At 38.6% G+C, this 18,703-nt stretch overlaps 1 protein-coding gene across 1 annotated transcript in view; it reads left to right on the plus strand.

Moving 5' to 3' along the window:
- GTF2F2 (general transcription factor IIF subunit 2) overlaps window positions 1-18,703 on the plus strand; it is a 143,882-nt gene that overhangs the window by 76,121 nt on the left and 49,058 nt on the right. The window contains exon 5 of the mRNA XM_061170685.1: window positions 8,999-9,080. Coding sequence (XP_061026668.1) covers window positions 8,999-9,080 — 82 coding nt within the window. The remainder of the gene's footprint in view (window positions 1-8,998; window positions 9,081-18,703) is intronic.

Raw genomic sequence — 18,703 nt, forward strand, 5'->3', positions numbered from 1 at the left:
GATCTGATCGTTATGATTTCTTTCCTTCTGCTAACTTTGGGGTTTTTTGTTCTTCTTTCTCTAATTGCTTTAGGTGTAAGGTTAGGTTGTTTATTTGAGATTTTTCTTGTTTCTTGAGGTAAGATTGTATTGCTATAAACTTCCCTCCTAGAACTGCTTTTGCTGCATCCCATAGGTTTTGGGTCATTGTGTTTTCATTGTCATTTGCTTCTAGGTATTTTTTGATTTCCTCTTTGATTTCTTCAGTGATCTCTTGGTTATTTAGTAGCATATTGTTTAGCCTCCATGTGTTTGTATTTCTTTTTCCCGTAATTGATATCCAGTCTCATAGTGTTGTGGTCGGAAAAGATACTTGATACGATTTCAATTTTATTAAATTTACCAAGGCTTGATTTGTGACCCAAGATATGATCTATCCTGGAGAATGTTCCATGAGCACTTGAGAAGAAAGTGTATTCTGTTGTTTTTGGATGGAATGTCCTATAAATATAAATTAAGTCCATCTTGTTTAATGTGTCATTTAAAGCTTGTGTTTCCTTATTTTCATTTTGGATGATCTGTCCATTGGTGAAAGTGGGGTGTTAAAGTTCCCTACTATGATTGTGTTACTGTCAATTTCCCCTTTTATGGCTGTTAGCATTTGCCTTATGTATTGAGGTGCTCCTATGTTGGGCGCATAAATATTTACAATTGTTATATCTTCTTCTTGGATTGATCCCTTGCTCATTATGTAGTGTCCTTCTTTGTCTCTTGTAATAGTCTTTATTTTAAAGTCTATTTTGTCTGATATGAGAATTGCTACTCCAGCTTTCTTTTGATTTCCATTTGCGTGGAATATCTTTTTCCATCCCCTCACTTTCAGTCTGTATGTGTCCCTAGGTCTTAAGTGGGTCTCTTGTAGACAGCATATATATGGGTCTTGTTTTTGTATCCATTCAGCCAGTCTATGTCTTTTGGTTGGAGCATTTAATCCATTTACATTTAAGGTAATTATCGATATATATGTTCCTATTACCATTTTCTTAATTGTTTTGGGTTTGTTATTGTAGGTCTTTTCCTTTTCTTGTGTTTCCTGCCTAGAGAAGTTCTTTAGCATTTGTTGTAAAGCTGGTTTGATGGTGCTGAATTCTCTTAGCTTTTGCTTGTCTGTAAAGGTTTTAATTTCTCTGCCAAATCTGAATGAGATCCTTGCTGGGTAGAGTAATCTTGGTTGTAGGTTTTTCCCTTTCATCCCTTTAAATATGTCCTGCCACTCCCTTCTGGCTTGCAGAGTTTCTGCTGAAAGATCAGCTGTTAACCGTATGGGGATTCCCTTGTATGTTATTTGTTGCTTTTCCCTGGCTGCTTTTAATATTTTTTCTTTGTATTTAATTTTTGATAGTTTGATTAATATGAGTCTTGGCATGTTTCTCCTTGGATTTCTCCTTTATGGGACTCTCTGTGCTTCCTGGACTTAATTGACTATTTCCTTTCCCATATTAGGGAAGTTTTCAACTATAATCTCTTCAAATATTTTCTCAATCCCTTTCTTTTTCTCTTCTTCTTCTAGGACCCCTATAATTCGAATGTTGGTGCGTTTAATGTTGTCCCAGAGGTCTCTGAGACTGTCCTCAATTCTTTTCATTCTTTTTTCTTTATTCTGCTCTGTGGTAGTTATTTCCACTGTTTTATCTTCCAGGTCACTTATCCATTCTTCTGCTTCAGATATTCTGCTATTGATTCCTTCTAGAGAATTTTTAACTTCATTTATTGTGTTGTTCATCATTGTTTGCTTGCTCTTTAGTTCTTCTAGGTCCTTGTTAAACATTTCTTGTATTTTCTCCATTTTATTTCCAAGATTTTGGATCATCTTTACTATCATTACTCTGAATTCTTTTTCAGGTAGACTGCCTATTTCCTCTTCATTTGTTTGATCTGGTGGGTTTTTACCTTGCTCCTTCATCTGCTTTGTATTCCTCTGTCTTCTCATTTTGCTTAACTTACTGTGTTTGGGGTCTCCTTTTCAGAGGCTGCAAGTTCATAGTTCCCGTTGTTTTTGGTGTCTGCCCCCAGTGGGTAAGGTTGGTTCAGTGGGTTGTGTAGGCTCCCTGGTGGAGGGGACTGGTGTCTGTGTTCTGATGGATGAGGCTGGATCTTGTCTTTCTGGTGGGCAGGACCACGTCTGGTGGTGTGTTTTGGGGTGTCTGTGAACTTATTATGATTTTAAGCAGCCTCTCTGCTAATGGGTGGGGTTGTGTTCCTGTCTTGGTAGTTGTTTGGCATGGGGTGTCCAGCACTGGAGCTTGCTGGTCGTTGAGTGGAGCTGAGTCTTAGCGTTGAGATGGAGATCTCTGGGAGAGCTCTCGCCGATTGATACTTCCACGGAGGTCTGTGGTGGACCAGTGTCCTGAACTTGTCTCTCCCACCTCAGAGGCTCAGGCCTGACACCTGCTGGGAGCACCAAGACCCTGTCAGCCACACGGTATGTGTTAGGCGTTCCGCCAGACTCTGGGAATACCAGCAGGGAACTGCTTCTGCCTTGCTGAAGACAGCTTTTTCTGAGACACAGCTGCCAGCAAACCAGAGGTCCTGCAGTGGGGCGGCTGTACATCTATGGGGCCAGAGGCTGGTACTGGGGACTCAGAGTCAGAGGCCTAGAAGGGCAAGAGGAGAAAGAGGAAGAGGGAATTGGGAACTAGAAAGCTGGTGTGGAGAGGAAGAGCCAACCTCTTATTCTTGAAAGCAACTTTTAGATTAGGGATTGTGTCTGTTTATACATTACAACATTATGCCCACATCTGTATTTGAAGATTTATATTGATTAATTATATATATTAAATTATATATATAATTGTATATAACAAGCAAAAAGGAGACTACTGTGAAGTATAGGAGGAATGATAACTTGTGAACTTGCCTTGTAAACAGTAAAACATACAAATGTTTGTTTTTAAAATGTCGTTCTCTAAGTTATTTCTTTGATGAAAAGTTTGTTATGGCTTCTGTAGACTCATAGAACAATCCACACTCCTTTGTACATTTAAGGCCTCCATCTTCGATTTTGTACCTTACATAACCACTCTTCTACTCCTGGACAACCAGTCTTGTCTTTCACAGGTACTCTTTGATGAGCATTACAACATCCCTTGTATAGGAATATATGTAAACCTTCTTTCTCCCAGTCCATAGGGGAAAAGTTGAAGAGCAGTAGTAGGAGTGAGGAAGCCGAGATGTTTTCTAATCCTAAGTCTAGTCCTCAAATTATGGTTTCAGTATTTGGTTTAAAATTGGGAATTCCCAGCTATTTAGGCATGTTTGTAATTTGAATATCATTACAAGAAAACATATTGCATAAACAGATAATTTTGGGGAATACTTATATGGCTGCTCATTTTGTTGCTTTTGAGGTAATTAATCAAATGCTGACTCTGTAGGTTTACTGAAATATGAGCATGATCTTTTATTCCTAAAATTCCTGAGTATTAGGTAGAGATCAGAACATCAGTTGACAAATTTGAATACAGTAAGAAACACCTTCTTAATAACATAGGGATTGCAGCTTTGCCCAACTGGTTTGTTAAGATGCCAAGTAGCATGTATTAATAGGCCTTGCCCTGTGAACCACAGGCAGAAACTACTAGGAAAAGATTTTAAATGAGAACAGTGGAGACTGATAGGAATATTAAAAATGGTTTATCTTTTAAATGCTCTTGCTCTGTTAAATATTATTTCTTTAGTCCTTTTCCAGTGAGGATAGACACAGGTGTGATGTAAGGAAGAATCAGGAAAGTAGCTTCAAATCTCAAGGATCAGTCCAAAATCTTGGTTCTAACCTTGTCTGTGTTTTAACTTGAGTTGGAAGTGCTCTTAAAGGCCTCCACATTGAACTGGATCGAGTGGTCTTGTGGAAATGAACTCCTGTAACTTCCTGATGCCCAACATCTTCTTAACCCATTACTTCTCATTACTTACATGCCAATGCTAATAGACACCCTTCCTGCTTACTTTCACTTTAACTTGTTCAAACTAGCCAGGCTCTTAACTTGTGAAACATGCCAGTCAGTTGTTTCTCTTGGGTTCCTCAACATAGAGTATGTTGGAAGATCCAGCTTAGAACAGAAGTTTGTATATTTTCAAGTCTTGGGCAGCTTCTCAACATTTTCTCATTGTCATTCCAAGAAACAGTTTTTCTCTAATTTCTACTCAAAGAAAATTTAATTATATCTAGGTCTTTTAGAAAGTATTAGGGCAAACAAAATAAATACTAATGAAATAATAAAACATCCTCAGTTGGAGGGGAAGGCCAGTTTTGTTTTGTTTATTTTAGTGAAAGAGAATTGGAGGAGATCTCAGAGATCCCAGTGACTTTATTATACATATAGATGCTGAGGCCCAGAGATGTAAAGTAACTTCTCCAAAGTAACACCACTGTTTAGAGACAGAATCAGAACTAGAACGCTTCCATTCTTGTTATAGGATGCACTTTGTGTAACTTAGCCTTTAAAACTTTCTCTCAATTGTTTTCTGAAACTAGGTGGCAGGATACAGATCAATAAAATACCATCACCAAAGGTGTATGTTCATACTCATGAAGATTCTTTGGGTTACAAGTAGCAGAAACCAACAAGCAAACCAATCTAGCCCAAAAAGCGGGGGAGGTGAGAAAATTTAGAAAAAGATCCTGGAATAGTTCTCAGAATCTAAAGAAGAGTTGAACAAACGGCCAAGCCTAGGGAAAGATAGGAACCAAGCCATGGCTGGGCTTTCAGTGGGATGAGCCTATGTGGCTTCTCTTCAGAGTGCCGGTGTGACCATGTCCTTCCAGAGATTTCTGAGGTGGAGTGACTCTGGTATGGGTCCCTTAGTTTAAAATTCTGAGAGAGACAGACAGAGAAACAGAGAAGAGACAAAAGCCATTGCTTGCTGTTCGCACCACCTTCGGTGCCCTTCTGCTTCACCTCCCACTCTAAATCCTACCCATTTTTCCAGGTCCAGCACAAACATTGCTTTCTCTATCAAAGCTCTTCTTAATCCCCAGCTAGACATATTCTCTTTGTGTGTATGTGTTTTAATCCCAGTACTCTGTGTCTCTGTCAGCAGATTATAACCCTCATAAACCATGGCAAATTCTATGTAGTACAGTAGAATCCCACGGCCTTTATGGAAGGACCAGTAGTCCTTCCAGTAGTTAAATTAAAAGGTAGGGAATCATAAAAATGATAATAGTATATATTCCTACTGCCTTAAACATTTTAAGACCCACAAATGCACATTTAGTCACCAGTGTACATGTAGGACAAGGCCTTTGCTTTCAGTATAGGATACTGATTGAGCATCTGATTTCTCTTTCCTGTGAAAAGTAAACCCATAATTCAGTTTAGATTTTCAGTTTTGGTTTCTTTAAAAAGGAGCGAAAACTTAGACACTGTGAAACAATATGAATGCAGAATCCTTCTAGACTTTCATGTTTCTCTTCTAATCTCTAGTTGTCTCTCCAGTACCTAATTTGACAGATTTTTAGCAACTTATCTTTATATCACATTTTACAAAGCATTAAACCTAGTTTTTGTAGAAACATCTCCCTCCCCCATACTCTTAATTAATGACATTATGTAATATATAATCAAATTGCATAATTACTAACAGAGTAAAACTAGCATAAACAAGTTCCAGCATAGTTTGAGCAGAAGTGTGTGGGAGTAGTAGAGATTAACCTACTACCCACTAGTGTATAGTGAGCTGTGGGCATCTGTCACCATAGTTAAGAGGGGAACTGAGAGCCTTGGTAATCTAGAAGTGGGTTAAGTGGAGGTCTGTCAAAAGTGCTTCTAGTGTGTTAAAGTGGTTTATATACCTATCTCATCATCCTACTAGACCAGAAGCTCCCAAAATGTGATCTGGAAACCACTGGGTAGAGGGGTCCTGGAGACCCTGTCAAGGGGCCTGTGAAATCAAAACTATTTTTATAATAATACCAAGCCTTGTTGCCTTTTTCACTCTGATTTTCTAAACATTTTTCAGTTTTAGTTGCTAGTATAATCAATATCAGTAGTAAACCCACATAAAAGGTTCTTTGGGATTCCTCGCTACTTTTCAGGCATATATGCCACACGTTTGTGAATGGCTGCACTAGACTCTACTCCTTGAGGGCAGGAGCCAAGTTTCATTTATCTTTGTTATTCCTGATGTGTTTTTGCATTATCTTTTACATAAAGGCACTTAGTAAATATTTGATAAATATATGAGCAATAAAAAGATTATATTTCAAGTATTTACATTCTTTCAAACTGGGCCAACAAAGTAGTTTTAAGTCAGGATTCCTGTATTAATGAATATGATCTGTAATTAACAGCAGTGGTGTGCAAGTGGGTGCTTTCAAATGCCTTAAAATGCGATATTTAATAGCTTTCCCCTGAAATCTTAAGCAATGTTTTGGAGAAGAATAGAAGCATGGTTTAGTGGAAAGAATATGAAAACATGTTCCTGTGAGGCTTTAAAAAGTGTGTGACACCTTTAAATCTTGCTTAGGGGGCTGTATTATAAGTAAATTGGTTTTTAAAAAACTTATTTAGGAAGAGAGCGGGAAGGGCAAAGAGTTAACAGAGATGTGCGGTTATTTAAGAGCAGCCAATTGGTAGAAGTTTTCATTGCTGCTGATGAAGACTTTTCATTTGAGGCATTTGAAGGCTATTGTAGATTTGAAAAGGGGATATGATGGACAGGAAATCATGGTTTGGGGAAGTGAATTTTACTGCTTTGTGTGAGTGACCTTGATTGAAGAAGAGTGATGAGTGGTGGCCAAGTTGAAATGGGCAGGTGCTTTGGATGCTTTTAACCCTTTCAGGTATTATGTGTGCAACGTTGACAGCAGAAACATTTAACTAGAAATTAAAATCATCCTGTCCACCAGGAGTAGGCACAGATAAATAAGTGGGGAACATTCACAGGTGGTATTGAAAGGTAGCTTTTTAATATTCAGCATTAGTAAACACCTGGATATGTAACTAAATTATTTTCAGAGACAGTATTCCAGATCTATTTTGCTTTTTTTTTTTTTAAATACAGATTTTTATTTTATTTTATTTTTTTTTATTATTATTTTTATGGCTGTGTTGGGTCTTCGTTTCTGTGCAAGGGCTTCCTCTAGTTGTGGCAAGCGGGGGCCACTCTTCATCGTGGTGCGCGGGCCTCTCACCATCGCGGCCTCTCTTGTTGTGGAGCACAGGCTCCAGACGCACAGGCTCAGCAATTGTGGCTCACGGGCCCAGCCGCTCCCCGGCACGCGGGATCCTCCCAGACCAGGGCTCGAACCCGTGTCCCCTGCATTGGCAGGCGGATTCTCAACCACTGCGCCACCAGGGAAGCCCCTATTTTGCTTTTTAAAAAGGATTAATTTATGTTTAAAAAGTGAACTTTTCTCATGCATTTAAGACACTATAGATTGGAATCTTTCCCAAATCTTGTTATTGTTATGGCAAGAATTTTTCTAGATACAACTGTCAGCTTCAGTGGAGAGGCACGCTCAAATATAATATTTGTTTTTGCTTTAAGAAAATTCAAATTTTAATCTTACTAAACTCATTAATAAGAGGAAATTACTTTTAGATATTTAAACTTAAATTTAATATAAAATAATTGCGGCCTTCTTATTATTTCCTTCCTGGCATATTTTGGTGTAAGGTAGACGTGCTTCTCATCATTGCTCTTTGCAGTCATCTGTCAGCCTCTACTTGCGGTTTGTTTGCATATTTTACATTGAACTATCGAGTTACTGTGTGTATTAGTACTTAGGGGCTATATAAGGAGTTCCTAGATTTTGGAGGCAAAATAGAGAAAGGTCACCATAAGAAAAATTTTCTAACATAAATCATGTGGGCATGGTTCTATCTGCATTCTATGTTTTGGTCAATTTATCTGTTCCTCCAGTGAACTGTATGCTTCTTGAAGACAGTACTGTATTTCAGTCATCTTCGATTCTGCAATGCCTAGACGGTTCCCTTCACGTTGTAGGCATTTAGTTAATGTTTGTGGAATGCATGAGGTCATTCGCCCTGAAAAGATGGGTCATAAATGCATTGCTGATGAGCCAGAGGAGTTCCTGAATCTCTACCGGAAACCTGGGTGAATTCTCCCGGAAATATGACTGAACCATAACTGTTCCTAACCATAGTCATACATTTCCAGACTGCAGTAAAGCAGGTACCATCGTGGGTCAGTCATACATGCGTTATCAAATAAGATGAGGTCTTAAAGTGACTTGGTGCCTAGTAGGCACTCAGTAGGTGCTAACTTTTGTTTTCTCTTGAATTTTGTGTCAGGGTCACCATAAGAATTCTTACTAATGGTGGGAAAAATTGCCCTTCTGTTTGGACAGATATTCATAGCAGTTAAAGCTCTAGTTTAGACACATCCATATTAATCATTTTGCTGGAAAATAGAAGTCAGCAACTGGCAGGCAGAACTGGTACACAGTATAACCCAAGCAAGGACCTGCATAGTTTCACAGTATTTTCTAAGCTAGCTGTTCTAGTCACCGTGTGTTCTAGAATTTTCTTTTTTGCACATATGTGTGTGTGTGCCCATGCATGCATATACATGTGTGTATGAATTTTTGATTTAGTACTTTAGGCTAGCTGTGTTTTCAGAACTTACTTCTCTGCCAAAGATGATATAGCTGCCACACCCTTCAAATTTTTACTTGATTTTTATGCCCTTTTAAGCCACTCTCTTTAGGAAGAGCTAAGTGTATAAAAGCTGTTATTGGCAAGGGGCTGCAGCAGCCCAATAAATAAACCTGACAGGAGCCCAGTTTTTTACTAGCCAAGAATAAGGTTTTTCTCTATTCTGACCAATGATATTACTGTAAACTTAAAAATATTCCTTTTCTTTCCTTGATTTTTATTATTAGCTATATTTGATTGTAATCACTGTTACCTTGGTTGGTATGTCAAAATACAGTCTTGAACATGATAAATGTTATTTCTGAATACATTTGTTAATTTTTGTCTTTCCATTCAAGATAAGCTTGCACTGGAAGGAATAGTGGTACAAAGAGCTGAATGCCGACCTGCTGCCAGTGAAAACTACATGAGATTAAAGAGGTTGGTGTTTTTTAACTTTAAAATAATACCTGATATTTCTTTTTTGGAATTGAAATACATATATTAGATTGTCTGTAGACTGCATGAAAACTGTGGTTATTGTTGAAAGTGTTTTCTTCAAAGGTTGTTTGGTTTTAAAACCAAGTAAGAACAAACTTCCAGTTATAAAATAAATGTCATGAGGATGTCATGTGCAACATGGTTACTATAGTTAATAATACTTTATTGCACATTTGAAAGTTGCTGAGAGAATACATCCCGAAAGTTCTCATCCCAAGACAAAAAAAATTTTTTAACTACCTATGCTGGTGGAAGTTAACTAGTCTTATTGTGGTGATCATTTCCCAATGTATACAGTTATTGAATTGTTATCTTGTACACCTGAAACTAATATAATGTTGTATGTCAGTTATACCTCAATTTTTAAAAAACTCAAGTAAGAGTTTCTTTGGCAAAAGAACTTTCAGAACCTGGGCTGTTAATTTGGGGTATATTAAGCTACTGTGTTAATATAACCTGGAATCAAATTTTTTCAACGTCTTTTTCTAGTTGTCCGTATAAATCTTGATTCTCCAAAGACATGTAATAAGATCTTTGTACTATTTTATTTTCAAGGGCTATAATTTTCCCATGATGAATATGTATCTAAAATACTATACACTAAAAAGCAAGTATAGTTAGTTGCTAGAATACCATCCTTTTCTCTTAATCTACAAAGAACTTTTTAGAAACTTATTACTTTGTTAGAGATTCTGCTTCGGGGTCCCTCCTCCCCACTTTAGTATGTGGTTAACCTTTTGTAATTAATATTTAAAGATTATGATCGCGAATTCTTGATACTTCAAACTTTGTGACTTTCAAAGAGTCAACAATTTTTTAAACCCGGAAGAAATGTATTTATTGTACTTGCTTTATAGTTTATATTGAATGTATTTCAACCCCATGGAGTTTAGAATTACACATTTTTTCATTTACCCAGCACTTACTATGTGAAATAGTAGTGAACAAAACAAATAAAAATCTCTACCCTCATGGAACTTACATTTTAGAAGATTGTAGCTGCTCAGAACTGGTAGTTGGGAGGACAATTTCAAGTGACAGCAGCAGCCCCTATGGATATCCAAACTGGCTGAGCTGGATCAGCTCTCAGTTTCACATTTAAAAAAATTTTCCCCTTTTCTCAATTAGATTGGAAGTCTGTCTCCTGGGAATGAAACAAAGAGACTGGCTTTGTACAATAATTCCTCTAATTTCAATGCCTCCCCAGGGCAAGTAAAAGAATGACAATCAAAATGAAAAATTTTTATAACAGTAAATAACTTTGGAACACAGGCAGATGTTTCTCTTTGTTTTTGGCCTATAAAGTTTATTATATAATACAAGTCCTTTTGAGAATTTTTCTTCAAATAACTACTGAAATTGGAAAATGCAAAATCTGATTACTCAGCTGCTTGCCAAGATATTTTCCTGTGGTCTTAATTTTCTTTAAAAGTTTCTAAAAATTTCCGATGATGAGATCAGGCAAGTCACCTGCTGTGTTTATGAAATGGCTGCTTTTTCCTTACCAAAAAAGGCATTAAAATTGTTTAGCCTTTTGGAGTATGCTAAAAGACCAGCCATTATATATTTCAGTTACTTCAGTGACTTGAGGAAACAGGGTGATTCAGGAGATGATAATTATGTGAGTTTCATAAAATAGATGCTATATGACATAAGTCTTGAAGGCTGAGATTTTTTTTGACCAAGTGGAAAAAGACATGAGTAAGAACACTTTCTACACAGAGAGACATGTAGGTACAGAGACCCAGGGAAGACATCAGGGACCTGTGTGTAGTTCTGCAAGCCTGGAACGCAGGGTTTGTTTGGGGCAGAACAAGCAGAAGCTCCAGCCGTTTTTTGAACTCTGAACCTAAATATCCAAAAGCCTGGTTGGATGTCCAGTAGACATTTCAAATATGTCAAAAACTGAACTCCCAGTCTTGCCTCTCAAACCTGCTCCACCAGCATTCGTTCTCATCTGAGCTCATGCCAACTCTGTCCTCCCCCTTTTCTCAATCCATATACCTTGGTTGCATTCTTGACTCCTCTCTCACACCGCACATCCAATGTGTCAGAAAAATCTTACTGACTGTACCTTCAAAATATTATACAGATATATTATATCTGCAGTCTGACCGTTTCTCACCACCCACATGATCTGCCATTGTTTCTCACCTGGATCACGGCGATAGCCTCCTAGCAGAGTTCCTGCTTCCACCCTTGCCCCACTGGAGTCTACTGTCAGCACAGTAGCCAGAGCAGTTCTTTTAAAACCTGTCAAGTTGTGCCGTTCCTCTGCTCACATGTCACTTTCAATGCTTCCTGTATTACTCAGAATAAAATCCAAGTCCTTATAATTGTATACAGGGACCTACATGATCTCCCTACCATTCTGTTCCCCTTCTCCCCATTCGAACCTCCTGCTTCCCTCCCCCTCACTCACTCTGCTCCATCCACACTGATCTCATAACAGTCCACGAGCACAGGCACACTTCCATATGAGGGTCTTCACACTGGATGTTCTTTCCTACCTGCAACACGCTTTCTCCAGATAGCTGCATGGCTCACCTCCTCGCCTCTTTCAAGTCTCTTCCCAAATTCTACTTTTTCAATAAGGCGTACCCTGACCACCCTATTTCCTTCTATGCTTGTATTTTTTTCAATAGCACATATCACCTAATGTAATTTATTTACTATATTTATTACCAGCTTTGCCCTAGTGCAGTTTAAGCTCCCATAGTTTGTTTTTTGTTTTGTTTTGTGTGTGTGTGCACCTATTTTGTTCACTGATACACACACGCATACCCCCAAGTGTCTAGAATAGTTCATGACATGTAGCAGGTAGTCAGGAAATATTTGTGTGTGGTTTTTTTTTTTTAATTATTTATTTATTTTTGGCTGCGTTGGGTCTTCGTTGCGGTGCACAGGCTTCTCATTGTGGTGACCTCCCCTGCTGCAGAGCTCGGGCTCTAGGCGCGCGGGCTTCAGTAGTTGTGGCGCACTTAGTTGCTCCGTGGCATGTGGGATCGTCCCGGACCAGGGCTCGAACCCATGTCCCCTGCATTGGCAGGCGGATTCCCAACCACTGCGCCACCAGGGAAGTCCCTATTTGTGTTTTTTTGTTTGCTTTTTTTTTTGGTTTTTAACTAACTAACTAATTAATTAATTAATTAATTAATGGCTGCGTTGGGTCTTCAATGCTGCGTGCAAGCTTTCTCTAGTTGCGGTGAGCGGGGGCTACTCATTGCGGTGGCTTCTCTTGTTGCGGAGCACAGGCTCTAGGCGTGCAGGCTTCAGTAGTTGTGACATGTGGGCTCAGTAGTTGTGGCTCACGGGCTCTAGAGCGCAGGCTCAGTAGTTGTGGTGCACGGGCTTAGTTGCTCCGCGGCATGTGGGATCTTCCCGGACTGGGGCTTGAACCCATGTCCCCTGCATTGGCAGGCGGTTTCTTAACCACTGCGCCACCAGGAAAGTCCCAATAATGGATTTTTTTTTCCCCCCACACTGTGAGGCTTGTGGGATTTCAGTTTCCTGACCAGGGATCAAACGCATGCTCTCGGCAGTGAGAGCACTGAGCCCTAACCACTGGATTGCCAGGGCATTCCTGGTGTAAGAAAGACTTCTTAGGGAGATTGACAGTAAAGATGTCCCTTTTCCCTTTGAAGAGCCATAGCAGCTGTCCCCACAGCCCTTGAGCTGTAGACTGCTCCTAAAGATTTACTATTCTGATGAAATAAGGATTTCCCAAATGATTATAAAAACTTATCAGGAATATATTGATATATTAAAAAATTAAACCATTGGCATAATTAAACAACAAACAAAGGTTCTATATAATCCTTCTTTCAAGTCCTCAGATACTTTTACCTTAAGATTGCAGGAGGAGAGGGATTTTTTTCAGTATCTGGGTACTGTTGTCTCACCCTAAACATAGCTTGTCTTTGGAATTCCCCACCTCTTCTGCCCGCTGTCTTGGTGTTCCGGGGCTTCTCACCCCTTCTTACTCTGCTGCCATTCCGGCTCAAGTGTGCACTAGAGCAAAACCAGTCATTTTCAGCCTTCCCCATGTGCTTTCATGTCCCACTGGCTGCTGTGCTCTTTCCTTGCTTTCCTGCTTTCCAGACTCCTGTTCATCCTTTAAGATTCAGCTCAAATGTCAACCTGCACAACTGTTTCTCTCCACCCAAGATAAGTACCATTCCACCAAGCTCCTGCTTATACTTTTTCTAATAAACCACTAATCACATTTTGCTTTTCATTCTACTTTTATTACTTTTGTTTATATCTCTACTAGATAGTGAGCTCCTTGAGGTCAGGGTCTATAATCTCATTCATGTTTGTTCCAACAGCTTTATGTTCAATAAATGCTAGTAGAGTAATTGACCAAAAATCAGTACTTTAAAGTTAAGAACTTACAGTGTACCTTAATTAATGAATCTCTCCAGGATCAGTACTCTTTTAAAAATGCATTTAGCTGTATTTAAGATTCAAATTACAGGTCCTGAGAAACAGTACTGGCATGTGGTGGTGTTTCTACAAAGCCTCACAGCTTTGCAGGATAAAAATACCTCAGTACACAATTTCTCTTTGTTCACTCACAATTGAAAATCAACAGGGCTAAACCTTAGGCAAAACTGTCAAGTATGGAAAGTTTATCTTTATTATCCCAGCATCTCCTTTTTTCATCTATTTTCCTCTTAGTAATGCTGTCTTTACGCATCTATTTACTTTTTATCCTGCTCTAATCTTTTTTATTCTATCAATTCTGAATATATTTTAAGAGTGAATGGGCCTAAGTCAAACTGGGCATTTGATTTTAAACCTTTTCTTACTAAATGTGAAATAATAGCCATCAGGTTAACCTGTTCAAGGTATTTGAGTAGGCACATTTTTTCACGAGAAAGGAAGAAAAGTCATTGAAACTATAGCATTTATAGGTTGGCCCTAAACACAGATTAAGTATGCCTTTTTGTTTGTCAGGGGGACTTATCACCAGGATAACCATCTGTGCTTCCTGGCCCAAGTGGGTAGATCTGGCCTAGCTGCGTTTGTTGGAGATCTGTTCTGAGAATTTAAAACTTGCTGCTGAATGTGACCCACAGAAGTGGCCAAATGTCCTTAGGCAGGATCAGGACCACCCCTAGTCTGTATGATGCCTTGTACAAATTTTTAAAGGTGATCCTTCCTCAAGTGTTTTTATTTGTATCTGTCAGAAAATCATAGTAATTTACATATTTTGTTAAATAAGACATTACTACCATCTGCCAGAAAATTGTCACAATAATTATACAAATCTTTGCTGTCTCTGATGCAAATGTGCCCCTTCATGTGGCACCATTGTACACGCTAAACAGACAAACCTGGGAAGGAGCTATACTCTCTGGTTTGCTGCAGGCCTTCAGGTCCTGTTTTCTTACCAGTTGGCTTAAAATTTAAGTTGCTTGCCCGGTCCTTGCAGGCACTGGATTTTCATCTCTTGGTCTGTGATTCCCTGAAGCACTTGAAAACTAAGGAAAGATACCACATGTTCCTTTATGTGGGAACAAGGGTCCCATTTAGTATATTGAATCAGTAGGAATAATGATAATCAAGCCTTTAACTTATTGCTAGGAGGAACTGATTTAAACCTTGGGATCGATCAGGCTTTAAATATTCTTAGTAGTTAATCAATCAAAGTACAAGAAAACCTGACTTACAAACATCCTATATACTATCTCTTTTGCTTGAGACTCTAATGCAATTGCCATGGGATGTATTTGTAAAGAAAACTTGGATTTTTTTAAAAGAATCTTTCAATTTATAAGTAGAGAAAGAGAAGATATTGTTTACAGATTTTAAAAGACTGCTTTGGGGAACTGATTTTAGGGGTCACACACTCTTAAATGGCTTCATATTTATATTAATTAGATGTTTATTTTAGTTACTGGTTTTTTTTAGTCTTATTTCCATTTTCACAAATGAGCATACTGAGTCATAGAGAAGTTGTGATTTGCCCAAGCTCACAGTTTGTAAATGGCAAAGCTGGAATTTGAACCGAGATCTGATTGATTCCAATGTGTTAGGTGGCAGGCTGCCTCTTCTGGCTTTTGTAGTTTCAAAACGGTGCCTGGCTTATCCGTAGGAAAAGGGAAAGGAGCTTGTTCTCTTTCTCTCCTCTCTTGTACTGGATGATCATTGCCCTGATGCCCCACAACTTAAACTAATATTGTTAGTACCATAGTTCTATTTCATTATACAACAGGATAACATTTATGGATTTATATATAAAATATATAATGGCTTCATTGTTTCAGTTTAGATTTTTTAAATCAAATTTCAGATTCTACAACTTAAAAATGAGCTTTGTTAGCGTAACTTGCTTGAATTTCAAAGCTCCATATATCTGTAGAAGAGAGGTAGAGTATTAAGTGATTTTATGTCTATGAAGTTTATTATTTTACTTTTGTGAAGTTTATGTGAAATTTGTAATACTTTGAGTACTTTTGATGAACTAGTAGTTGTGCCATTTTGAAGATCTAGTTCTCTTTAATATACCCTAGTATTACAGTTGTCATATACTGTATACTGATCTGTATGTGACTTTGAAGGCCTCAGAATGTCTAAAACCCTTTTTTTGTAATGTGTTATGTATTTGAGGAAAACTGAAAATATGGAATTAACAATAATCATAATGTTCAGGCAGAAACTTTTCAAACTGAAAAGTAGTAGACATGTGGGAAAAACAGGGGAGAAAGATGTGGGCTTAGTAGTAAGCTTATACAAAACAAAATATGCCAATGAATGGTATTCCCACTAAAATGCAGTTCCATGAGGGCAAGACTTCTTGTCTGCTTTATTCACTGGTGTATCTCTAATGACTGGAAGAGTGCCTGGCACCTAGTAGGTGCACAGTGAATATTTGTCGAATGAAGAAAGGAAGGCATGAGACTTAGGTTTTGTCTCACAGGCTGCCTAGGACTTTGATGACAATGAGTCATGCCTTTTCAAGCTGTTGCATGCCAAGTTAATTTATCTACTTCTGTCACTTCCCCATGCTTCATAGCTTCAGAGTGTCATTTATTACTCATTTGCTCAACAGATATTTATTGAGCATCTAGTATATACTAAGCAGTGTAACATAAAGCAACCAGAGCTTATTCATTTTTGGGAATGGATCATAGATGGGTCCTAAATAATAATTTAGAGTATTATATGATTATAATTTTTTATAATCATATTTTTTTGAGAAAAAATTAGTTTATTCTCCAAAAACTGTGTTCTTTGTACGTACGATGTGACTTGTATTACAAAGCACAAATATTCCAGGAAGCACAATTTTTGTTATTAGAAAGGACTTAACCATTTGGGTCACATCACCTTTTACATGAAGAATCACGAGTATTATATTACACAGATTTCAGGATCTACCAGGATGGACTTCCTCCTTACTGGGATGCAGAATTTCCTGTAGATCTTTGTAGCAAATTAGCTGATAACTGAGAGGTTCGTATCAGCCAGAATAGCTAGGTTATAGCCCAACATGATTAAAATCAAGGCCTTAAAGCAATTCACTTCTGATTCATGCTCTACGTCTAATGTTTGTTGGCAGTGTTTGTTTACCACAGTTATTCAGGGGCATGAAAGAGAGGTTGGCACAAGCAGTAAATATCAGGTTTCAGACAATATTGACTTGGTTAAGCCAGAGAAGGGAGTCAGAGAGTTTGACTAGATGAAGAGGGGGAGGGAGGGATTCTGGGTGGAACAGCACAGCATAATTTGAGATAAGTCAGTAGGAGTGTTTTAGGAAACATAGTAGATCAGCCTGGCAGATTAGACAGAGGGCTGATTGTAGGGAATTTCAGTGTTAGACTGAACAGGCAGGCGAGCCAGTGAATCAACTGATTGAGCATATTTCCCTCTGAGGGAGGTCCCAGGTCTCCTTCATAGCTCTGTCCTTGGCACACTCTCCTCCCTTTGTTACTGTGGTCCTCTTTAGTTTTCCTCTTGCCTTAGTAGTCTTTGTAGCTCCTGCTTCTCTCTTGATCTCTTTCCGCCCTACATTATCTTGCTAAATGATCCCATCCCCTTTCACCATGCACACATGGCAACTCCAGAATTTGTATCTCCATCCCAGACCTCTCTCCTGACCTTCATGCTCATACATGTACAACATTCCCCTTGATGGCACCACTTGGATATCGCACAGGCATCTTAACTTCACATGCCAGAAATTGAATTTTTGGTTTTTTCCCACCCCTAATGCAGTTCTTCCCCCACTCTTCACCATTTCCACTCAGTTACTCGGATAAAAAACCTGGGAGTTGTCCTTGAGTCCTCTTTTCTTGACAAGACACATGCAGTCCATTTTCAGGGTCTGTCAGCTGTACCGACACCACACACCCGGAGCTACTGGGTGTCACCCCTGCTGCTACACTGTTCTAAGCTGCCTTCTGCAGCTATATTTAGGACTGACTACCTAATTTGCAGGGCCTGTTTCAAAATGGAAATATAGAGCCCCTTGTTCATAAATTATTAAGAATTTCAAAATGGTGACAGCATTGCATTAAATCAAGTGCAAGGCCCTTCTAAGTGCAGGCGCAGTGTGACTGCACGGGGCACTTGCTAGTAAAGCTGGCCTTCCCTCTGCTATAGCAGACGCCTCCTAACTAGTGGCTCCCTGCTTCCCCCTATAGACCATTCTTCACATAGCAGTCAGAGTCATCAGAGTAGATCAGATCATACCATTTGCCTGCTTAGAATATACAGGAATCCTCCATGCTCTGGCCTTCCAGACTGTATGTGATGTGATCCTGAAGCTTCTTCAACCTCTTCTTCTACCACACTCCTCTCTCATTCCCTAGGCAGCAGCCAAAATGGCCACTTTTTCGTCCCTCGGAACAAGAACAGTCCCATTTGAGGGCTCTTTCAGCCTAAGCACAAGTCTTTCACCAGATCTTAAAGGGTCAGCCTCCTTTCCATCATGCAGTTCTCAGGTCATATGTTACCTCCTGAGATAGGCCTTTCCTGACCACTCCTATGAAATAGTATAGCCTCCTCCCCGATACTTGCTACACCATCACCCAGTTTTGTTGTATTCTTAGCACTTACTATTGTGTGGCAATCTTTATTAATTATTAGTTATGACTTAATGACGGTATCCCTGTCACCTAGCATAGTGCCTGCCACAGGATAATGTTCAATAATTATTTGTTGCATGAATGAATATTTTTCATAATCTTTTTACTCTCTTACATTTTGGAAATTTATCTTAAGATCGACAGGGTTTTTTCCTTTGTTCAGTTCTAATACTTTTTTATTTGTTGAATTCTCATAAAATTGAATTCATTTATATTTAATTTACAGATATTCCAAAGTTAATTTTAAAATCTCAAAGAAATCATTTTTTCTTTAAAATGGCATGTCTTTGGTATGACACATACTATATGTACTATAGCTTGGACAGGGAATTAAAGATGCTATTACCTGTTGAAAGTGAAGTTAATAATATAGAATGAGTAGAGTTTTCCCCCTCAGAATCAGTATTTTACATCATAATGCCAAAGGTTTCACAGCTCAAGCTTCACAAGTTTATGTAAAATCATTTA

Source organism: Eubalaena glacialis, chromosome 16, assembly GCF_028564815.1.
Source record: "Eubalaena glacialis isolate mEubGla1 chromosome 16, mEubGla1.1.hap2.+ XY, whole genome shotgun sequence".
Classification (NCBI taxonomy): domain Eukaryota; kingdom Metazoa; phylum Chordata; class Mammalia; order Artiodactyla; family Balaenidae; genus Eubalaena; species Eubalaena glacialis.